Source organism: Micropterus salmoides, unplaced genomic scaffold (genome assembly GCF_014851395.1).
Source record: "Micropterus salmoides isolate LMB-PRFRI ecotype aquatic unplaced genomic scaffold, ASM1485139v1 Ms_hic_scaffold_2, whole genome shotgun sequence".
Lineage (NCBI taxonomy): Eukaryota > Metazoa > Chordata > Actinopteri > Centrarchiformes > Centrarchidae > Micropterus > Micropterus salmoides.
Window position 1 is genome coordinate 42,410,662 of NW_024041150.1, and position 24,661 is coordinate 42,435,322.

General features: G+C 41.2%; 2 protein-coding genes and 1 long non-coding RNA gene across 6 annotated transcripts in view; 2 read left to right on the forward strand and 1 right to left on the reverse strand.

Moving 5' to 3' along the window:
* The window catches only part of LOC119911648 (programmed cell death 1 ligand 1-like), a 101,254-nt gene that overhangs the window by 46,417 nt on the left and 30,176 nt on the right, over positions 1-24,661 (reverse strand). The window lies entirely within an intron of this gene.
* Positions 1,535-8,485, forward strand: LOC119911707. The gene is made up of 3 exons (XR_005445990.1): positions 1,535-1,842; positions 2,081-2,170; positions 8,414-8,485. It is a non-coding gene; the product is annotated as an uncharacterized LOC119911707 (long non-coding RNA).
* On the forward strand, positions 14,562-24,375 carry LOC119911617 (programmed cell death 1 ligand 1-like). Of its 3 annotated transcripts, XR_005445918.1 has the most exons (4): positions 17,123-17,285; positions 20,665-21,006; positions 21,171-21,866; positions 22,063-24,375. XR_005445918.1 is itself a non-coding variant. In XM_038730546.1 (3 exons), the coding sequence occupies exons 1-3, from the start codon at positions 17,138-17,140 to the stop codon at positions 21,323-21,325; spliced, it is 645 nt and encodes a 214-aa protein (XP_038586474.1). In that variant the 5' UTR covers positions 17,123-17,137; the 3' UTR covers positions 21,326-22,043. The 3 variants fall into 3 exon arrangements, 1 of the variants encoding a protein (XP_038586474.1); XR_005445919.1 differs by lacking the exons at positions 17,123-17,285; positions 22,063-24,375 and adding an exon at positions 14,562-14,681 and having other exon boundaries at positions 21,171-22,043; XM_038730546.1 differs by lacking the exon at positions 22,063-24,375 and having other exon boundaries at positions 21,171-22,043.

A 24,661-nucleotide genomic window follows, 5' to 3' on the forward strand; every position in this document is an offset into this window, starting at 1 on the left:
TGCTGTTTTAGTTAAAAAACTGCCAGAATGTGGAGAAAATAATTATTTTCAAAAATGGAATTGATCATCTCTAACCACATCTCTATATCTCTTCCTCCAGCCTCTCTGACTGTGAGTCCCAGCAGCTCTCAGCTGCTTGAAGGACAGTTTCTCTCTGAGTTGTGAGGAGGACGACAGCTCTGCTGGATGGACACTGAGGAGGAACACGAGTGAAGAAGGGCTGTCTGAGTGTGGAGCTGACTGGGGAAAATCAGCTGGTTCTTCCTGTTACATCAGCTTCATCCTGCCATTGGACAGCGGAGTTTACTGGTGTGAGTCCAGAGAGGGAGCAACCAGTAACACCATCAACATCACTGTCACTGGTAAGATCAGACTGTGGAGTTAGTGTTGATGAAGCTGTGTGTAAATGATGAAATGCTGTAGTTTGTCTCTGTGTTGAGGTGGACCAGTGATCCTGCAGAGTCCTGTCCTCCCTGTGATGGAGGGACATGATGTCACTCTGCACTGTAAAACACAGACCCCTCCCTCCAACCTCACAGCTGGTTTCTATAAAGATGGCTCCCTCATCAGGACTGAGCCTACAGGTCACATGACCATCCACCATGTTAACAAGTCTGATGAAGGCCTCTACAAGTGTAACATCAGCGGTCGTGGAGAGTCTCCATCCAGCTGGATCTCTGTCACAGGTGAAGAGCTCAAAGATAATTCTCAAACTTCTACATTGATTGCAAAGAAACAAGAGTTTAGAATTTATTAGCATTTAACCCACCGTTTGATATTTGAACTTTGCCTAAACCAGTCAGGATTTGCACAATGTGAAACAGGGTTTGGGCCCAAATGCAAGAAACTGAGAATTGCTTGTTCAGTTTGCAATGTTTAATCCAAAAATACCAAAACAGAAAATAAGGCTTACATTAACTGAGTTGCAGGCAAGTCCAAATGTAACAGAAGATAGATGGCTGTGCAGTGAATAAACCTCACCCTACAACACTGAGGCGACCAAGACTAGCGCCCTTGGGATTTAGCCTCCTCGTTAGCCAGCCTCCTCCCTTACCCAAGGTTGCCGGTTCAAGTCAGGAGTAGTACAACCTCGGGGAGAACCGTTACGCAAACACAGGTAAAAAGTCCATCAGGTAATATCCAGCAAGGACATTCAAAACTTCACAGAATCAAGCAGGGACACTCAACTAACAATGGCAATGAACAAAACAGAAGTCAATATACACCAATATCACTGCCATATCATTATGACCACTGACAGGAGAAGTGAATAACACTGATCGTTTTGTTACAATGGCACCTGTCAGTGTGTAGGTTATATTAGGCAGCAAGTGAACATTGTGTCCTCATAGCTGATGTGTTAGAAGGAGGAAAAATAAGTAAGCGTAAGGATTTGTGTGACTTTAACAAGGAATAGGTGTCGGTCGGACCACCGATGAAGAACAGTAGCAGGTGTCAGTCAGACAATTGACTATAACCTGGGGGAGCCGGGGATCAGGAAGGTGTCTAGTCGCGGCAGCGCTAACCGGAGGATGTTGGCTAGCGTGCAGCTATCAGGCTGAGAAACATGCTGGCTGCTAATAGACCGGGGATCAGGCTGGTTACTAGCTGGCTGAGCACTACTGTGCAGATTTATTTTATGTGCCATTAATTACATTTTTTTGTACATTTTAGTGAAAGCCACCCCTCCTCCTGGTTCCTCCTCCACTTCCTCACCCACCTCACCTCCCGGTTCCCCCTCTCCTCCTCTCTCCGTTCAATATTTCTGTGTGCTGGTTCTACTGGTTCCACTGATTCTACTTGTTCTACTGGTGAGACGATGCATCCATAGGAAACCTAAAGGTTAGACACAGACACAAAACACACAAATTGTTTTCCACAATTTATTTACGGCCATGTGCTGCAGTTCACATTTTACTGCTGATATTTACATTTCTGGACGTACAAATAATTACAAGCTGTTTCTTAAAGTCAGACGTCCATCAGGATTCTCATAAATTACATTGCTGCTGATATTAAAACAATCTCACAGGGTCCATTTAGTAAGCTTTTAAATTTCTGCTCCTTTTGGTTCATTCAGCTGCTGAAGAAGAAGTTGGGGAGGATGACATCACATACAGTCATGTCAAAATATCACATCACCTACAGCAGCCAATCAGACACAGCAAAGGTAATCATGTTTTATTGATTCTTTTTTTCAGGTAAGTATTACACTTGTATGTTGTTTCTCAAATAAGTTGCTTTGCGTCCATACTGCCTGTTGCAGACCCTCTCACCGCAGGGGGGTTTGGAACTAGCCTACTGGTGGGACCGGGTCCCCCTGGGCAGGACCATGTTGCATATCTCAGTCTTCAAAGACGCCTCCCTGATGGGCTGGGGCAAAACCTGCCTCTCTTAGGCAGGGGGGGAAAAGGGGAAAGCATTCTGGGGCCCAGCTGCTAGGGGGGCCTATGCAGTCCAGCACTAACCCCGGACTCACACAGGTGGCATGTGCGCCGCGTTGCGGCTGCTGTACCTAATCGCTGCCATTGTTGTCAATGCTTGTGCTCACACTAGAAGCGCCGCAACGCGTCCTAGAAGCGGCTCTCTGCAGCCGGCCTTTTTTGACGGAAGACACGTCAAGCAGCACAGAGCAGTTGAGCCATGCAGGAAGTCTTATTCTGAAATGCCCCAGGTGGGAAATTCAGCCCTGCAGGGAACTGGAGGAAAACGGCTCACAGAGCGCTGTGATCGGTAGCAGAAGCACACAAAAGGATGCTTCTGAAACGTTTCCAGTGTGAGTTGACGCAGGGCTGAGGACGGGTCAAAACCATGGCGCAGCCATAAAGCGGCGCACATGCCGCCTTGTGTGAGTCAAGCATAATGATGTTCATTCTTAATATAAGCAAAGATAACGAAATTTAAATTTGAATTACTTCCTAAAATAACAACAGATTTTTTAAATTTGTAATGTTGCTTAAGTAAAAAAAAGCCTGTTTCATAATGAAAATATCCTCTCCTGAGTATGTTTGTTGTACTCTACATCAAAACATAAAAAAATACGCCGCATGCAGGCCATGTATGTGTTTATGTAGGAAAAAGAGAGAGAGCACAGCATGCCTTGACATGAGTAAATGATGGGCAGGCCTGCTCTCATTGTGGTGGGCGGTCTGTGGCAGGCCCACATGCCTCTCCCCATAAAAGTGGAAATGTAGAGTTTCCCACGGTGTGGAAGCTCTACATTTAATAGAACAAGGTTAATTTAGATGTCATAACTCAAACTAAAATTACAAGCCCACAAAGTTTGTGAATTTGAGTATCTCTGACTTGATGGAATCACAAGTTAGGAACATTGAAAGGGTTTTTTGACAGAACACATTTCCTCCTCTTAACTTCAGCAGTTATCCAAATGATTTTCTTCAAGGATTTTTAGATGGCTTTCGTAGATCTCTTCAGTTCTCAAGATAGAAAGCTCCTGGGCCTCTGGTCTGAAAATCTAACCTATCTGCCGTACAAATATGTGCAAACACTGCAATTATTCTCTCCAGTTGTTTAGAACACTCGGCCTGTGAGGCTGGTAATTTTTAAACTTGGGCAATCACATTTGTAAATACTGCAGTACAAATGCAGCCATGTAAGCACAAGCTCTTATAAATTGATCCAAAGTCTGTGCTGTATAGCTGGGTGCTCATTCTATTGACTTTTGGGTCATCTTTTTTTCCATCAAGCTCCATCAGGACCGTTTGCACAAATTCAAAGGTGAATTGCAGCCTTTTCAGATATTTTAGTTTGAGTGTGTATGGCTGTGGCTCAGGAGGTAGAGCAATGTTGCCCATTGATCAGAAGATCAGCAATTCAATCCCCGGCTCCTCCAGGCTGCATGACGAAGTGTCTTTGGGCAAGATACTGAACCCCAAATTTCCCCCGATGACTGTTCCATCGGTGTATGAATGTGTGAATGTTAGTTTCTGTTAGGCTCAGTGTATAAATGTGGGTGAATGCGTTGTAGTGTAAAAGCGCTTTGAGTGGTCGCAAAGACTAAAACAAATATTAAAAAAATGCTGGACAAATACAGAGCATTAAAACTTGAATAGGCGTAAATCACACAAGCTCTCATGTAGCGCAACCTTCCCCTGTGGAACTGTGAGCTTTATCAGAGGTGCTGAAGTTAATATGTGTGTGGAATTGTGGTGAGATTTAGTGTTTTCACTCAGTTTTATTTTGCACCTGCTTGTCAGTCATCCTAACATGCTGTCCCAAATGGTTTTCTGTGTCGGTCAGATGTCAAGGTTAGGAAATGGTACGGTCCATTTTAGGCGTATTTTAAGATTCTTGAATAAAAGCCATGAATTTGGGAAATATATTTAATATTTACAAATACTGGTAAGAAAGACCTCCCTGAACTGTTGTTTTTGCCTCTTTTGGGGGGGTCCAATACTTAATTAGGGGGGTCAAATCCCCCTAACCCCCCGCGTAATTCGAAACCATGCGTACTGTATATCAAAAAATATGGGAAACGTTGTACTTTTATGTGTTTTGCTGAAACGCATTAATTGAAGGTGTGTGATAGTCTGTAAAAATTCTGTACTAACACTCCTTTGTGCAGGATCGTGTCATGAAACAGGACTTGAGCAAGCTCCTCGAGTCCTTCACAGTCCATGGTGTTCGGCTCTTTATCTCTGGGCCAATCCTCGGCCTCCACACCTGCCTGCATTTAACCTGTAGAACCGGCGACGTAGATTTTATTGACAATTTTGAGCTCTTTTGGAAAGGCCGGTCTTTCTTTTATGTAATGGCACCCATCCAAACACAATCTGGAACTCTACCTCATTTACATCGACATATTGATTCACTTTGGATTTTACTTTTATAAAGGCAATCATTTTGTATTTTGTGTGACATCCTGATATGTTTACATTGCAATATGGGTTTTGAGAGCATATTGCAGAGCAAATTTGAGTATCTTTGAATATGTTAAAGCATTTGTATAAAGTATTGTTTTCGTAAACTGAAAAAAAAAATGTAATAGTGGGTAAATTTGAGGACATAATGTTTGGCCCCTTTTCTTTAAAAGATGGTTATTTATTGTGTTGCAGTCAGAATTAGATTTGGGTCAGTGAAGATGGCTACAGAAAGTGAGGGCATTTTAATAGGAAAGCACATTAATTATGTGGATATTCAATTTCAATTAAATTTCATTTATATAGCGCCAAATTACAACAACAGTTATCTCACAGCGCTTTTCATAAAACAGCAGGTCTGTGATGCTATTTACAGAAGTCCAACAGTTCCCACCAAGAGCAGCACTAGGTGACAGAGGCAAGGAAAAACTTCCTTTTAAGAGGCAGAAACCTCGAGCAGAACCATGACTCAGGGTGGGCGGCCATCTGCCTCGACCGGTTGGGGTGAGAGAGAGAGAGAGAGGGGGAGAGAGAGAGAGAGAGGAACAGAGAGAAAGAGAGAAAGAGAGAGAGAGGGGAGGGAGGCAGCCTACACAGTATACACACAGAGGTACAGACAGTAAAGGTGATGTTGCTATAGACTAAATGAAAAATGGTACAGATATTTATAGTAGTGTTAATGATAATAATCGTAATGTTAATGATTATAATAACAATAATAACAATAGGACTAGTAACAATAATTGTAGCAGAGGGTGTCGAGCAGGAACACGGGGGCAGCAGGTGACTCGCAACCACAGATCCAGACTCCACAGCTCCAGAGCCAGAAAACCTGCAGGAAGTGATAGGAGAGAGAGAGAGGGACGAGAAAGCACAAGACTACCAGAAAGGGGAGAAGTTGAGTTAGTAACATGCATTAATGGGATGAGGTTGCATACAGAGGGAATGAAAGTAGAGGAGAGAGGAGCTCAGTGCATCATGGGAAATCTCACGGCAGTCTAGGCCTATAGCAGCATAACTAAGGGATGGTTCAGGACTCACCTGAGCCAGCCCTAACTATAAGCTTTATCAAAGAGGAAGCCTAGTCTTAAATGTGGAGATGGTGTCTGCCTCCTGAACCCAAACTGGAACATGGTTCCACAGGAGAGGAGCTTGATAGCTGAACGCTCTGGCTCCTAGTCTACTTTTGGAGACTCTAGGAACCACAAGTAACCCTGCATTCTGGGAGCGCAGTGCTCTGGTGGGGTAGTAAGGTACTATGAGATCTTTAAGATAAGATGGTGCCTGACCATTAAGAGCTTTGTAGATCAAAGATAACTCCAAGATTCCTCACAGTGGTGCTGGAGGCCAGGGCGATGCCATCAAGTGAAACTATATCTTTAGATAATGCGTCACAGAGGTGCTTGGGCCCCAGAACAATAACTTCAGTTTTATCTGAGTTTAACATTAGAAAATTAAAGGTCATCCAGGTTTTAACATCCTGAAGGCACATTTGAAGTTTAGCTAACTGATTAGTTTCATCTGGCTTGATTGATAGATATAACTGAGTATCACCTGCATAACAATTTATGTTTATGAAATGTTTCCTGATAATATTGCCTAAAGGAAGCATATATAAAGTGAAGAGGATTAGTCCGAGGACAGATCCTTGAGGAACTCTATGACTAACTTTGGCGTGAATGGAGGACTCATCATTAACATGTACAAACTGAAATTGATCTAATAAATAAGACTTAAACCAGCTTAGAGCGGTTCCTTTAATGCCAATGAAATGTTCCAGTCTCTGCAATAGGATCTGATGGTCAATGGTATCAAATGCAGCACCAAGATCTAACAAAACCAGTACAGAGACAAGTCCTTTGTCTGATGCAATAATAAGGAGGTCATTTGTCATTTTCACCAGTGCTGTCTCTGTGCTATGATGAGCTCTAAATCCCGCTCTGTAGAAAGTCACATAGCTGTTTAGCAACTGCTTTCTCCAGAACCTTAGAGAGAAATGGAAGGTTAGATATAGGTCTATAGTTGGCAAAAACATCTGGATCAAGTTTGGGCTTTTTCAGAAGAGGTTTAATTACAGCTACTTTAAAGTAATGTGGTACATAGCCTGTTGATAAAGATAGATTGATCATATCTAGTATAGAAGTGCTGACTAAGGGTAGAACTTCTATAAGCAGCCTAGTCGGGATGGGGTCTAAGAGGCAGGTTGATGGTTTAGATGAAGAAATTATTGAAGTTAGTAGGTAAAGATTGAGGAAAGCAAAACAGTCTAAACATATATCTGGTTTTACAGCTGTTTCTAAGGTTCCTGAGTTTAGAGATAAGTCGGTGCCAGTTGAGGGCAGGTCTTGGTGAATTTTGTCTCTAATAGCTAGAATTTTATCATTAAAGAAGCTCATGAAGTCGTAACTACTGAGAGCTATGGGAGAAACCTGGGGTTGTTCCTATTTTCCTCTATTAATAACGAGTAGTACGCTGCTCTGGCATTACGGAGGGCCTTCCTATAAGTTTTAAGACTATCTTGCCAAATTAAACGAGAATTTTCCACTTTGGTGGAACGCCAATTCCTCTCAAGTTTCCGCGATATTTGCTTTAATTTGCGAGTTTCAGTATTTTTCCATGGAGCTAACCGTCTTTGTTTTATTATTTTCTTTTTTAGAGGGGCTACAGAGTCGAGTGTCATTCGCAGCGAGCCTGCAGCACTATCAACAAGATGATCGATTTGGGAGGGACTGAAATTAGCATAGAAGTCCTCCATTACTTTGTGATCTGATAATGAAATCGCATCCTTAAATTTAGCTACAGCACTATCAGACAGACATCTTGACTGTTGTCTTTTCCTCAAACATTACATTTAGCTGACGCTTTTATCCAAAGTGACTTACAATTGCTAAGTATGTCAGAGGTCGCACACCTCTGGAGCAACTAGGGGTTAAGTGTCTTGCTCAGAGACATATTGGTTTATTGGGGAATTGAACCCAGGTCTCTCACACCAAAAGCATGTGTCTCATCCACTGCCCCATCATCATTGATGCCAGATATCCATTTATCTGTTTGTTTTAATGTAAATAATTATGGTTAAGTAATTATAAATAAAACCGAAGACGGACTCAACAGACCAAACTACTAATACTGCACTTGGTTGTTTCTACTCTGCTGATCTAAACCACAGCAGCAACTTCCGCCTGTTTATTCCAGTGAACTTTGGTCTGAAGCTTGTGGTTTCACACTATAGTGTGGTCTGCTTAGCTGATGGTGATGTGTCTTTCCATTTTGTTCCTTGTACTGAAATTGTTTTAACAGAAGATAAATACCCTGCAGTTATATTTGGTCTTTCTCTTTTCACAACAGTGGCATTTATAAAGTCTATAATAAACACATAATAATTCTACCTGAAAAGGGAAATTCTTTCTATAGCAGTAGTATCATTGTGTGTTGCAGTACTACTAGTAGTGCAAACAGCCAAATACACTAATAGTACTGGTATTATTTGTAGTACCTGCAGTAATGTAATTAGTATTTGTTTTATTTTCCAGAGAGTGAACCAGTCTACTCAGCAGTGAGAGGAGCAGGAGACGTCAGTTATGGACAAATAGTCATCACCACAAAGGACGAGAGGTACAGCTGCTCTTTATTTGTGAACTTTGGATAGAGCCAGACTAACTAACTGTTTCCCCCGCCTCCTCTCTTTATGCTAAGCAAAAATAACCACTATAAGACTCAAGATAAGTCCTACACCAGTCAGACCAGGAACGCCAAGAAGTACAATTCAAGGGAAACAAATGCAAACACCATCATAATGATTCTCCATAACATTTCTAAAATGGGTGACACCAGTGTTGTTCCATAATTATGGCGCAAAAGAACTGAAAGCAGTCCAACAAAACTCTGTGGAGACTGGAGTCTCTAAAGTAATCAACATCTGTGATCTTGTGTTTAGTTTATTTATCTGGTGGAAATTAGGAATGATATGTAGAAAGGTAATTTTAAAAGAAGTAAGAGCAGACAAACACATAGAAGGTAATATAAATACAAAAGCTCGCTACTGCTGCAGCAAAGCTAACACTTTTACTCCATAAATTGGTGCAGAAAATGTCTTGAGAATGCAGGAAATTAAGAGTTTAATGCTCAAGATCTTCTGGGAGAGGGACCCTAGACCCCCACTCATACATTTTATCATCGAATACTGAATTTTTGTCCTAGTCTGACCCTGGTCCAGTATGTTCGAATGTACCAGTGTTTACAACTTCCTCTCTCCCACTGCTCCGTGCACGGGTGTGAGCGCCTCCTGTTGCTGATTGGCTGCTCGCTCCGAGACACTTTCTTTGTGTTGTATTTCTAGACTTTTGGAGAGCACACAAACAATGGGATGCCAGGAAATATTCACTGAATTTAACAAAAAGTTTATTGGAATATAATCGCTCAGTATCCCTTTAAAATGATGTAGTCTGCTTTCTGAACAGAACCAGTGTTCTAGTGTTTCAGCATGCTCATGTTGGTAGCATGCTACATGTGACTCCTTTACTCTGAAGAGTAAAGGATGTAATATTTATAAACAATATCTGCTGTTTAAAAAATATGAAAACTGAGAAGAACTTTAAAGAGGTGGTATTATGCTCACTTTCAGGTTCAAAATCCTATTTAGGGGTTGTACCAGAACAGGTTTACATGTTTAATTTTTAAAAAGACACCTCTTTTTTTCATACTGCAAATTGCTGCAGCTCCTCTTTTCACCCTGTGTTGAACACTTCGTTTTAGCTACGGAGTGATACATCTTGTCTCTAAATGATATTTATTGGGAGTTGCACATGCGCACTTCCTAGTTAAGAACTACTAGCCAAGTCTAGTCAGAAGCAGGGTAGGGCGGGTCAGTGAGAAGCCAGTAAACATGGCTTTGGTTCAGCTGTCGGCTACATGTTGCCGACCAGCTTGGCAACATAGACTGGAGCAAGAGTTTCAGAGTGGTGAGTTATTAATCTGTAACGTATGTATCTATAATATCTTATGAACTGTTTGTGTTTGTGTGTTCAGAGTTTCCAGCAGAGCCAGAGGTCGTCTACTCTTCACTGAGGTAGACCTTCACACCTTCACACCAGTCCAACCGCTGATGTCCAGCTGGCCTGTAATCCATTTATTATACTTCACTGTTAAAGCTAAATTAGACAAACAGCTCAGATTTAGTGAATGATTTTTTGTACTTTCATTCATATACTTCTACTGAACAGAGACTGATGATTACATCATGTTGTTTTGTTGTTAATGTAATAAATACACTTTTATTTATATTTATTAATAGTTTTTGGACTCTTGTTGCTTCAGCAACGCTCAATGAACTGGTCTTGTTCTTGTTTGTCTCCTGTGGTTCTGTGGGTTTCACAAAACTGTTGGATGGAAAATGTGATTTGGGTCTGTTTTCGCTGTGGCTAACCGAAACACCTCTGATACACACATCTTCAGTGTAAATGGCTAAGAATAATAAAAACCGCAACCGCAAACACTGAACAGCATCATTCAGCTTCAGTACAAAGTGTCAGTGTACTTGTGAAAATATACAGTTATCAGTACAGCAGCACTTGAATACACACTTCCTTGTCTCACAGTCCGTCCCACTGAAGACGAGAGGATAGAGGAAACAAGGAAACATGTTTTTTACAGAAATTAGACGTTCTTTCTTCTAAACCCTAATCTGATGCCACGTCTGTTTCTTCTGGATCAGCTTTCAGTTGCTTTAGATAGAGTTTGTATTTTCCGGTGTATGTACTGTCCTAATAATAATAAAGATGCCCAACCCGATCTCATCTCAGGCGTCACATATACACACTTCAGTGTCCATTGCTCACTGGATGAATACACATTTTTGCAGGGATGCTCTGCCATGTGAATTCCCTCCTGTTGATGTCCTGATAACTATTTAGATTCTGGAAACTCACAAACAGCGAAGGTCAGTCTATAACCTTAGCTGCCAGTTGAAGAAAAGAAACGTTAGTTCGCCAAACTTAAATGTGATAAGGTCACACTACCAATATGGAGCATTTAGCGTTGCAAAAAACCTCTGTCTGCATGGCTGAACACGCCCCTTTTAATGCGAACGCACACCAACTCCAATCGAGTTAACACCGACTCAACTAACCAACATCTTATTCACCGTCGTAGTACCGTTTAACTCCAGTGTAGTCAACCCTGAGTTTGCCTGATAACCCCGAGTTAACTCTGAGCTTGAACTCCCTTCGTAGCACAGGCCGCAGGTGTGGTCACTTGTGTTTTATTGCTGTTTAATTACAGAACATTAATTTGAGTTTGGGGTGCACTAACTCCACAGATCTTTGGATTTAAAGTGGTGGGTGTATCCTCCCAGTTCGTCAGGTTCGATTGTGTTGTTGGTTTCCTACATCATCACGGTAACTTGTGAATGTGGTTGATGCCCACATGGGTCCCATTTTGTGTTGTTGGGTCATAGTGTGTTACTGTTGGTGTATGGCAGCCTGGTTTGTGGCTGTGGCGCTCCACTTTTCAGTGGGTCACTAGTGTTATAGGCATGTGGGTAAATGCAGTAACTTGGGTTTGATTTTGTGGTCTCTATCACCTCATGATGGTGGCCAGCTGTGTGGAAGTGACACCCACTGATTTGGCTGCTGGCAGCTGTTTTTAAACCCAGTGCCGGTGTTGCCACCACAACTAATTTAGCACTTTATTTTTTTTGTACAGCACAAGGGACTTTTATTGGTTTCACTGCCTATATTTATTACTCTACTCTGTCATTATTCACAGTTTTTATTAGTTAATTTAAACCGGAAGCTGCCTGTCACATGACAGCATTCCCCTTCTAACGCAGGTAATTTAAACCCCCAGAGTAGCTGTTAGGGTTATTGTGCCAGGGCTGAAGTTGAGCGTGTGCTGTGCCTGAGCTGGGGACTATTATCTGGACTGTGCTGTACTAAGGTAGGGACGAAAAGACTGCTTGTTCTGTGGTCTGCTTCTGTGTTTTTTTATGCTCTTGTCAAGACTTTATTCCAAAAATATCCACAAACTACACTGCAAATGTTCACTACTGAGGATCCTTTAAATAAATGTTGCAAAAACACTTTTTTGGCCTCTGTTGTTCCTGAGAGTGCAACACCAGTTTAGTTATCGCTTTCATGTGTGATGGTTAGTTCCACATTTGACCCAAGTTCACACCTTTTTCTTAGGTAAGCAGCAGTCCCAATGATAATCCCAATTTGGTTGACAAAATTGTCTCAGTCCGTCACTGAGTGCGGGACGCGCGCACACACACGCACACACACGCACATACACACTCACTCCCGCTCCCTTACAGCCTCAATTAAGCCGGTCATAAACCTCGCTATTATGCATATTTCTTCTACTGTTTAAGTAGCGCGATCAAGGCTGCACACTTGGTAGTTCTACTCTTCTTTAAGCATACATTTAAATAAACATCAAACACTTACTATGTGCCGAGATGCATCGCTGCTCTGTTTTCCATTCAGTTTGGCAAAACGGGAGTGTAACATTTCCGTCTTTTAAATAGCATGTTCTCGCGCGCTTTCATGGTCATGTGAACTGCAAAATTATGGTTTTTGGTTTTAGTAATAATTTGTGATGTAAGTAACTGTTCCAGGGGAAGGAAAATGTTGGATATAATTATTGTTGAAAATATATCGAAGTGTAATAGATATAAATCCTTTTCTGAAGGTAGTAAAATCTATTCATTATATGGTGTAAATAATGGTTAAGCCTAGTGGGAGGGGCTACTGTCTTTAAAAGTCGCCGCTTTGGCCTGTGAGGGCAGTCTTGGCCTGGTTACAGAGGAGGTAACTAGTGAGTTGTATGTTGGGTTTTTGTGTAACTTTATTATTGAGTAAGTTATAAATTCTTTTTTCAAATAGTTAATTTTTTGTTTCATTTTCTTTATGCAAGTTTTTTTTTCCACTGTTTGCACTTTGGAGGCCGGCATAATAAAAATCACGGCACTATTTTTCGACTACGCCTGTGTTTTCTCCTATTTTGAGGAGTTTGGAAGAGAACCCCGCTACAGTTTGCTTCATATTTCTTGAAAAGTTGCCATGTGGGTTCTCTGAGCAACATTGTAGTGGCCTACTTATGTGCAAACCTGGATTATTGCACAGGTAGTGAGGTGTTTTTATGTCTTGTGGATTTATTTTGTAAATTCAGTATATCTAAACAAACAGCCATGGTTAGTCATTACCTAAGTTAAGTCCAGTTCATTCCTAAGATTAACTACAATGTTTCTAACTTGTCAGTGAGCTATATTTGGTCCACATTGACCTTGTGTGCGAGGTCCACCTGGCCTTGGAAGGCAGTTTTTAAAAGCTCCTGTACAAGCGTCAGAAGGGAGGCTTCTCGATTTGGGACTGCTGGACTTGCTGCCTCTCAGTAATCATAAACTCTCATAAACTAAAAAGCAACAAAAAGTATATTTGCATGTATTTCAATTAAAGTAATACATACGGTCATATAGTAAAACCTGTTCTGTATGTACATTGATGTAGAAATATGTTTTCCACATTACATAGCTGGCTACAGACAAGAATCTCATAAAGTCATCTTTTCTGCATGAAAGTTATCTATGCATATGTTCCTAAAATATATAGTTTTTATGTGTTTATGAGTCGAGAACAGGACAGAGTGACAGGAGGCTCAGAAAACACATTGCTGAGTTTGATGGCAGGAAAGGCAAGAGTTTCAGTCCACACCTCCTCCTCCTCCTTCACCACAACCTCCCCCTTATGTGTGAAGGTTTTGGTATTGCTGGTTTCACAATGTTCAAATGTTTGTGTAATGGATATTAATAATATCAGTTCTTGAATGCAACTGTCTTTCTGAAATGCTGAGTGTAAAACAATTTTCTGTTCTGGGGATCATTTTTTTCAGCGTTTCGCTCACCTACCAAATGTCTTTCAACACCAATGACTTCATGAATGCAGCATTTCTGTTGCCAGTACTTTAGCTCTTTAGAAAAGACCACCTTGTTTATCAAAATAATAACTTTAATTAAAATGAGTAAGACTTACAGCTCCTTTGCGGGGCCCCTGCAGTTTGCCCGAAACGGGTCAGCGATGATGATGCAGTCAACACGACATCATACAGCACCTGACTCAGGGACAAGGATCCTTTTTGTGGATTCAGCTCGGTGATCAACACCATCATCCCACGTAGGTAATGAGTTAGTCTAGTTATCAGATCAGATATAGTCAGGCACAAATCTGTTAGTCTGGTGCTGTGGTGTTGTGATGCCTGATGGCTGACGGCACAAATGAGCCTCAAAAGCGCTTTGAGGCTCGGGGCTGAATGAGTCTGTGGCTGAAGGCTCAGCATAGAGAGGATGAGAGGGGTTGTTCATGATGGTTTCACCTCCTCTCCGATGGATAAGTTTGTCTTCCTGTTGATCCTTTTGCTCTCCAGCAGCTTCTGGTAAAGACGAGCTTTTGAAAGGATTTGTGTAGGCAGGAAAGACTTTTGACCAGTGTTATAAAACAATGTCATTCTTTTCTAGAAAATCGCATTGTGTTTGTAAGATAAAAGATTTAAAAGAACTAAGATTGCTTTGATGATGAAATTAACTGTAAAAAGAGATTTTTACAGTTAATTTCAGGTCTTTAAATAAAGGCTGGGGAAAAAAAGTTTTGTTGGAGGGAGGGACAAACGGAAGGAGGATGTTTTTCTCTCCGTCTGGACCTTGATGCAGACCAGCTGCAGGCAGAAACAGAGTGGGGATCGTTTACGGTAGATGGTCATGGATAAATATTGTCTTTCTGTTGGTCCTTCTGTCTCCAGCAGCTTAAGGTAAAGACAAGCTTTTATTGATTCATGCAGGCAGGAAAGTGTTCTTCTTGATCTAGAAAATGTTCATGTTTTTATAACAGGGCTGGACGACATGCTGAATATGTTCCATGTTAAAGTGCGATACAGCTGAAGACTTAGTCATTGTTGAGTTTCAGGTGGTCTCTTATTAGGCTGATGTTAGCTGGTCAAAATGCCTCTCTGAAAAGTTGTTCATTACAAAGTAAAACACACTGATTTGCTTTTGGAGCCTGTGTGAGTAACATGTGTCACAAAGAAAAAACATTCAGCCTTTAAAAAGGAAAACTATTCTTTTTGTAGGGGATTCAATCTCAGACCGTGAGAGGGAAGGGGGGGAGGGGACCATGATTTTGGCCTTTTTTTTCCCCAGATGTGCTTGAGGCCTTGCAGCTAAAGGGGAAATACTTTCGACAAATCCCAGTGGGCCAGCCAACCTCAGGGCTGGTGGGCTTCCTTCCTTAGCCTGTACTTTTTTACTAACACTGAAAAAGTTGGCAGAAGGTGGAGCGACCGTCGGTCTATTCTTTATGAACGTCTCTGCAGCCCCCCCCCCCCCCCCCACTATAGTGGGACATTTATGCAGCAAAACAAAAAAATAGTTTAAAACTTGACAGGACAGACAGATGAAACTCTGTGTCTGAAATGTGACCTCATAGCTGGTTACGGCCATGATTGTGTGTGTGTGTGTGTTCTGCAGCCTTTTTAAATTAGCACTGCCATAGTGATCAATGGCTGTGATGCTGCTTGGTGGTTGTATAAGAGGCTGGTTCTGTTTGTACGTGCGTTCATTAGCAGGGCGGCCGTGGTGGAGTATAAGGTGGACCGCTCTGCTGGTTCTATCTGGATCAAAGTCCAGGGCCATTTTTTTACCCCCAGTCCGCCCTTGACGTCCGATCAATTTGCTTATGTACCCATAGGTATCATTTACACTGGGGATGCTGGAGATGTGATCCCAGCACATTTTATACGGCTGATTTTGTCCCCATCACTTTTTGAAAGCATTTGTTAAAACTGTTTTGAAAGATAGCTTGTACCATATAATATTAACTAACAAATGATCAGAAAACCTGCAATGTGTAAATATAGAAGAAACAAATGTGAAATGTCCAAAGAAAAGTAACTTTAGCTAAAAAAACCAACCTGCTGATTACTGCTTTATATTCTGTAATATTTTTATATTTATGAATTGTCACCTACCAGCTGAATTTCTCTTTAAATAAATAAAAACATTTCCACCATGAATTGCAACAGAAAATGTCTCACAATGCAGGAAATTAAGTCTTTCATGGCCAAAATCTTTTGGGTGATGACCCCCAGACCCCTCACTCATATATTTTATATTTCTTCAAAATTAAGTTAAAATTCTTCTCATCTTGTTTTTGAGCATCATCAAGTCTCGTGACACACTTGTATCATCACGCCCCTAATCTGAGCTTTCATGTCCACACCACTTTTCAACACTTAGTGACACCTTTATGTGTACTTATATATTCATGTAGATATATGCTTCTGAATGTATTTTGTACATCACTATCCCGCCCATTGATTCACAGAGGCCACGCCCCCTTGGTTACTGTTGCTATACATACATATACAATATGTATGTATATACAGTACATACGGTCATATAGTAAAACCTGTTCTGCATGCACACTGATGTAGAAATATGCTAGGCCTATTAGGTAGCTGGCTACAGTAAAGAATCTCATAAAGTCATCTGCTCTGCATAAAAGTTATTGTTAAAAATGCCAAAAACATTAGGAAATGTAACCTACAACACTGACTGTCTTGAGGGTTACCAACTGATGTAGCTAGAGGGTACACAGTTAACTAGTCACGTATAAGCTATTTATCTCTGTTGTTTGCATCTGTATTATGACATTTCTGATGTGTTTGTTGTCAGAGCTGCTAAGAAGCTGACAGCAGAACCAGGTTAGAGCAGAAGGGGATGCAGGTTTAACGCTGGGCTGAGGGTGAATGAAGATGATACCTAGGTTACAAATTAATCCTTAATAATTAAAAAAATAAATGAAAGGAAGAACAATAAATACATCTGTATCCGTAACCTGGATTTAAAACGGTTAACAAACACACAAACCGGACATTCATTTAAATACTGCCACCTGCTGGTAGAAAGGCGAAACCACATTAAATATGAATTTAATATTAAATATAGTGCTAACAGTAACAACTCTGCACACACAATAATTACCTAGGTTAAACTTCCAACTGTACACCAAACAATGCGTACATTAAACGTGACTCTTGCTGTTTACGTGAAGAAATACACAATATTATACACACTGCATAATAAACTACTGTTGCTAACATATTTCTATCAGGTGCCTGGATGAATCTGTGGCATGTTGGTTTCACCAGAAATATCACGTAAGGCGAAAAACAGGAAAACATGTGGCATTTTTAGATTGCCGCCGGAAATGCCGCAGATACCGCGTCAGATACTGCGACATCTCAAGCTTCCACCGGAAATGACCCTGGTAGCTGCGGATGATACTATTTTAACTTGCTGTCTCTCCATGGATGCGTTAGTGATTCTGTTGGTTCTTCTGTCCCAAGCAGCTTCTGGTAAAAAATGAGCTTTTATTGTTTCATGTAGGCAGGAAAGTGTTTTAAAATAATGTCATCTTGTTGTAGAAAGTGTTTGTAGCAGAGCTGTGCGACATGGCGAACATCGGCGGTGTTTTTCCGCAGTGGGGGAAATAAAACCCACCAGAAACGGTATTAATAAAAACCCGGATCGCAGTGTTAATTAGGCTATTAGCCTGCTCTTCAGCGGCTTCCAGCTCAGAAACTTATTCGGACCTCCGGTTCTGGGCAGTTTATTGATTTCAGCTGACTGGTAGCTGCTATATAGCTGAAGTATATCCAGCTGCTAGGCCGTCTGCGCACTTAGACTTCACCAAACACACCCAGGCTGCTTTCTCTGATAAGTTACAGCCAGACAGCAACAGATCAGATCTGGCTGTCTACCAGGGGTGGACTGGTAATCTGGCAAACCGGTGGGTCGGCCGGTGTAACGTAGTTTATTTATTTATATAACTGTCCTTTAAAAATAATAATAATAATAATAAACGACCGGGCCATAGAGCACAGACTGCGGCCCGTTGGGTAAATTTTCTATTCTGACACTGGGCTGCCAATCTTACTAGCCCAAACCCCCTGTTTGCTACCAGGGCTGCAGTAGCTTCATTAGTGATTAGTGACTCTTTTGTCAGACTCGAGTCATCTAATCTCGTTCATTAAAATTAGTTATTAGTTCTTGGAAGAATGAACTTGCAATGTCACGAGCGCAACCACAAAACGCTGCTGACGTTTGAGACGATGAGTTCATGCTGATATTGCGCAAACCCCCAGCACAGAGGCCGCCTTCATTGCTCTAATTATTATAACAGCCAGGCTTCATCCCCAAAACAAAAAGCTCAGAATCTTGGGTTTATTGTAGGTTTTAACTTACCAAGATATATTTGCAAAAAAATAAATAAATAAAATAAAAGCAAATACTGTAACCACAACTCTACTGTACACTAGCAATGTAATGTCTATAATAATAATAAAGCAAAGTCCCCTCTCATACCATTTCTGATCATTTTTTCCAAAGTTTCTCAAGACCAGAGTTATTCGTACTTATTCGCCAATATTCAACATCTACACAGTTGATTTCTCGCCTCAAACCTTCTCAGAAGTGGCTTTAGTGATGAAATAACGTATGAAAATAGTGAAAAACGTTTTATTCTGGACTCTCTCTCTCAACTTCTTTCAGCCCCTCGCTTGAATACCAAAATGAATGCTGGGATATCTGTGCCGTCAAGTTCACACATGTTACCAACCGATGCATCCTCGGTAAAATGGGCGTCAAGAACACTTCGTGAATTTTAACCGTTCTTTCCAAAATGCAAACTTGTGTACTAGGACAGTACTTGGGCCACAAAAGATGATATTTCACAAGAACACAAGAACAGACATGAACACGGATTGAGAAAGGCCCCAAGACCATTCACGCAAGTGGAAAATGAACAAATTACTCCGTCACACTTCTCGTTCCTCCTGAGTCATAAGATTAGGTCAAATGAACGAAACGTTCTTTGAACGACACAACACTAGCTTCAACATCAGCTGCAGTACCCGACGTAGTGCAGGCACAGGCACTTGAAGGAGTGAAGGCTGGGTCACTAAAATCGGTCAGACACCCCTCACCAATACCAGGGCTGTCACGGTGAAGTAATTTCCACCACGGCAATATGTTGGCCCTCAACAGCGCAGCATTATCGCATTTTCATCAATGAATTAATTTGGTGCCATATAGCAGAGTAAGAGTGTCTGTAACTGTCTCCTCACTGTACAGCGAGCCGCTAACAGCAGCTTTATGGTCTGAGCAAGCGCGTTAGCTGCTGCGTGCTAGTCAACAGCATTAACAAGCAAACTCCTTTTTGTAGTTTGACCGTGTCCTTTTCAGACATAGCTATATCATTACCTTCAGGGCATGTCTATCAAGTCAATACATACCGCACGCTCGCACACCCACACAAGCTTCAAAACATAGTCGGACTTGCCACCAGCAAGATTGCCCAGCAACATTGCTCAAAAAGTTGCCCGTCCTCCGCTGAAGGCTTGACCAATAGTATTTCAATTTTGCGGTTATCGCGACAGCCCTAACCAAATACACCATCCTTCCATTTAAGGGCTCAGATTAGGGGTGTGACCATAAGACGTGACACTGCACAAGATTGGGGCCATGACAACAAGAGGAGAATATATTTTAATAGGCCTACTATTTAGAAAAAAGATTTATTGAAGCAATATTCGATAGGGGTTCTGGGGGATTTTGAGCATTACACACTTAATTTCCTGCATCAGATTATGGTGGATATGTCTGGTTATATAAAGGGAAATTGAATGTAATGCAGTAATCAGTAGCTTATAATTTTTGTTTTTTTAAATATAGAAAATTATTCTATATTTCCATTGCATTGCAGGCTTATTGTGCAAATAAACCTTTTTCATAGCATTTTTATTTGTTAACTAACATTTCCTGCTGCTATTTTTCTGAACATTTTTAACAAATGCTTTCAAAAGGTGGTGGCTACGTGTCCCCAGCGTCCCCAGTGTAAATGACCCTCCCTCCCTGCTCGGGTAGCATGTAGCTGCAGCACCGGAGGCTGCAGTTTCAGGATGGAAATGCTTCTGCACTTACTGTTTCTCCAGCAGTCTTTTGGTGCAGGGGACAGTTGTTGTGAGTGTTGTTAGATCGACCATGTAGGCTCGAAATAACCTCTGATTACATTGTAGTCGTTCTCCTCCCGCGACCCATTTCGAGGCTCTTATAATGATCTCCATTGCCATCGTGAAGGCCAATGGGGAGATGGTGCACCCAGCCGTGAAGCCTACTTCTAGCGTTTGCCAACTTGTGGTAAAGCCTGATGTTGTGATGCAAAACTGTAGATCCTGGAAGTAGTGTTTCACTAGAATTGTGATTGTGGTCGGTATTTTTGTGGAAGAAATCAAAGGCAGCCCACAGAACTGAATGAGGAACTGAACCATAGGCATTGGCCAGATCGAGGAACAGAAGCTCTAGAAGCTTCGAGTAGTAAAATCTTTTTATATAACAGGAAGTAAAGAAGTGCTGACTGCAGCAAGGATTAGGATTTTTATCAGTGAATCTCCTTTTCTGGATGCTCGGTAGTTTTAAAGCTCTGATTGGCTGTGTGAATGTTATTTATTCACGTCACAATGTTGAAGCAGCTTCATGTCTCACAACAAGTCTTATAAACACTGTGGGAATAAAATCCTGTAACGTCTCCACAGTTGTGACTAATTATTGAATGTTCCCATGATCTCAGGTGTGAAGAGGCCTTCTGTTTAAACAAAGATGTTCTCACTGTATCGTCCTGTGGAGTCCTTTTGAAATGTAATTACTTTTTCTCTCTGATGTTTTTATTGTTTTTAGATGTGGTACGAGTGAAACCTGGAGATGATGTCATTCTGCCATGTCGGGCTGGTAACGCCTCCATCAGAGCTGTAGAGTGGAGCAGACCTGACCTGGAGCCAGAGACCGTCCTCTTTTACAGAGATGGACGCTCAGTTCCAACCCAGCAGCATCCATCCTTTAAGGACCGGGTGCAGCTGGTGGACAGAGAGCTGAAGGACGGAGACGTGTCTTTAATTCTGAAGAACGTGAGCAGCAACGACGCTGGAACATACGAGTGTCGAGTTGCAGCAGGAGGTTCAAGACGTAAGAGAGCCATCATTAAGACTGAGCCAATCAGAATCATCCAGCTGGAGGTTTCAGGTGAGTTTGTGGAGGTCAGTGTGTCTGTGTGCCATGTTGTAGCTGCAGTTTATTCCATGTTGATTCTGAGAGTCAAACATGAGGAATATAGAAGATATAGAAGAGTAAATGGAGGCTGTTCCACTGTTCACTCATTTCCTGACTAATAGCACTTTGATCTTCAGGGTCCAACAGCGGAGACGTCGAGGTGGGAAACTACGGTCTTTACTACGGACTGGTAGCAGCTTTTGTTCTGGTTTGTTTAGCTGCTGTTGGATTGACTGTTGGCTGGAAATATAAAAGACATAAGAACAAGAAACCAGAACACTCTGCTGCTTAAGAAGCAGTGAACGACCAGTTATTCTGATCTCTTTCCACCACATGTTTAATACATTTAACATGATTTTCATTCTTTCTGTTGTGAACGTGGAAGTTTGAGGCTCTCCACCGTGATAATCTGCATCATCAGTTTAAACTCATAATTTTCCCCTTCATGAATTGCTACCTTATCGTGGTGGAGGGGTTTGCGTGCCCGTTGATTCTGGGAGTCGTCTTATCTGCATATCAGCTTTGGTCTAAAGACAAATTGGTCCCAGAGACGGATCAGACTAAATGCAATTCAAATATACACCGTTGGCCAGGGATGGGAAAAAGTACTACAATATTCTTCTTAAGTAAAAGAAAACTTGCTTAAACTGCACTCAGATACAAACAAAACGTAGATCAGTTAAAATCTGCTCTCAGTAAATGATGAAGATGTTATATGATAATGTCATGTGATTTGACTCTTAAATCAAAGACCAGCTTTCCAAAATAAAGTGCATTAACATGTCAGTGTTCACAGTGGAACATTTATTTTCTATAGACGCACTCTGCAGCCTGTTCATCCCACTAATGATCAGTTATAAATATCCAACCAGCTTCCTCTGTAGCCTCGCTGGAATTAACCAGAAAAGAGACAAAACTCTGACGATCAAACAAAAATGTCTGACAGTAAATAAAAAGAGCTGTGGACACTGCAGCAGGTGCAACACGCTTCATTAAGCTACATTTAATAAGCTGCAACTTAAACAGCAGAATAAAGCATCAATAAGGCAGCACAGAGATCTAGAGACAATATAAACTCCACAGCAGCTGCAGCAGATACAAATACTGAGGTACAAGTAAAATATCAGATATTTTAAAAACAATCAGACTATAAAAGTACTTTGTTACAGTAAGGAGAGTAAATGTAGCTGGTTGCTTGCAGCCTCAGCACTGATGTATCACAGGGAGCTTCATGAACAGATTAACCAGCTGAGTTGTTGTTTTAGCTTGATATAATAGGTGAGTTCGAGATGACGGCGGCTGACTTTCGGTGATTTGATAGTGTAACGTGAGCAGCAGGGGCGGGGAATAAAAACGGCGTCGTCAACTCGGGCAAATTCTACCTGCATCAGCTACTGTGAGCTGAGATCAATGATCTCGCGCACACACACAGAGGCAGGGCCGTGCAGAGACCTTTGGAAGGGCAGGTGCTCAAAGTATAAAACGGCCACATGGAACAAGGATTTAAATAGGGCTGTTCTCAAAATATCGATACAGAAATATATTGTTATGTATTCCTTGATTATATGTGTATACAGATGCTTCCGTATCGATACATCAACAAATGCTTTGACACAGTTTTGAAAAAGAAACACAGGGAACAACCCAGATCTAGCTTTAAAACACGGTGGGCTGACATAACTTACAGGGAACAGTAGCTGTTGAGGGGCTGCTGGGGATGTTGCTGCTGCTTTGGTTGCTGCTGCTACTACTGGAGGTGATCTGTGACTAGAGATATTATAACAAACATAGGAGATATATAAGCAGATGAAACAAATATGTGACCATGACGAGATGTAAAGATTGCTGACAGTATTTGGGACCGGCTCACTATGACTGAGCTGCTGCAGCTGCAGCCGCTGCCAAGGCTGACTGCTACGAGAAAATAAGAGCTCACAGAGACTGCTGCACACCGAGAGCTGCAGGGAGAGGAAATAAGATACCAGATTCAAAAGAGTGTGGGAAATAATCTGGGAAGGAAACAGTACTGGGAGAAAGGACTAGGTTAGCCAAGGCAGGAGTAAGAGTGAGACACATCTATAGACAGGTGTGTGTGTGTGTGTGTGTGTGTGTAGGCAATATTGTGATAATGATTTTATATATTACATTGTGAATCTGAGAAATATTTGGATTTTGATTGACTATATGTCTAATCATAAATCTAAATAAACTGTGTGTGTTCTTTCTGTTGGCTCATTATAACCATGACAGAGCAGCATTCACCTTTCACATTAACATTTCATACCTTTGTCTGAAATCTAATAGGGCCATTTCTTCTTCACTCTTTACTTTGATGTCAGGAATGTTATTTATTTTATATTGACACAGACATTATTACATGTATTTCCAGTTATTTAGTTCATAGATTTGCTATCTATTCAAATACTGTTCTGATTTGAATGATCATTTGAAAAAGGGCTGATAAGTAGGCTATAATTCGGAGTAATAAACCTGTTTTAACAATGTTGTTATAATTATTGTGAGGCACACTACGTTTTTAATTAAGTTACTGTAATAATCCTAGTTGAAGTGAAAGGTTTTTAGTCAAATTACATAAAAAATACCAGACCTCGCCACGTCCGTGAAACTTTTCTCCCTCAAACCGCAAGAAGGAAGTGAACAGAGCACCTTTTGTTTATCTGTGTGTAGAAGCAACGTCAGCTGTCGGCGCAGTGTTAGTCGGCAGCTGACGTTACTTCTACACGCAGCAATATACAACTACTGTGCTGCTCTCTTTGCGTCTTTCTTGTAAAATAAATCAAACAACCCACAACAAGCACACTGAGGTAAACCTCTCTCACCGGCGGGATCACAGATGTAGTCAGAGCTGCTGAACCACTAACGGTGTCTCGTCCCGGATGAGGTCATCAGATGAAAGGTCATTGTTTACGGTGAAATTATTATTCATTCATTTTACCAATAGTTTGATTCAGCAGGCCTTCACAAAAGGACCTTTACAAATAAAAAAAATAATTAATTAAATTTGTCATTGACAAAAGGGCACTTTGGGCATCAAAGGGCAAAAGGGCAGGTGCTCAAGCACCCATAGCACCCCCCTCTGCAGTTATAGGGTTATATGAAGAGTTATCCACAGAAAGAAACTACTACTCACCACAGCCACTGTTGCCATTTCCTAATTTAGCGTGATTTAGACGTGCAAATATTGATAGTGGTGGATATTTTGATGGAACATTTGATGGACTTTTTTTAATGTTTTGTATAAATCAGTCACTGCTGCCGGCTTCTGTTCTAACTGTGTAATCTGTGATTACAGTGAATAAAGTGAAAGTATTTTTACAGTAAGCTGCTAACTTTTGTGTCTCCATTCATTTTAAAAGTGGATATTTACAAAATGATCGATACAGGTAAACATGTTGTGTTCATTTTTACAGATGTTACAGTTTGATAGTCCAGCAGGTTCTGGTGTCGGTCCATCAGGAGGTCTGAGCTCTCATGGAAGCAGTAAAATCCTGCATCTGTGGGGGGTCACTAATTCATTTACCAACAACCATTATTTCTAATCATATATGTATTTTCACTGAATTATTATTGACATTAATAAGAAACAGGCTAAAATGAACTATGCTGC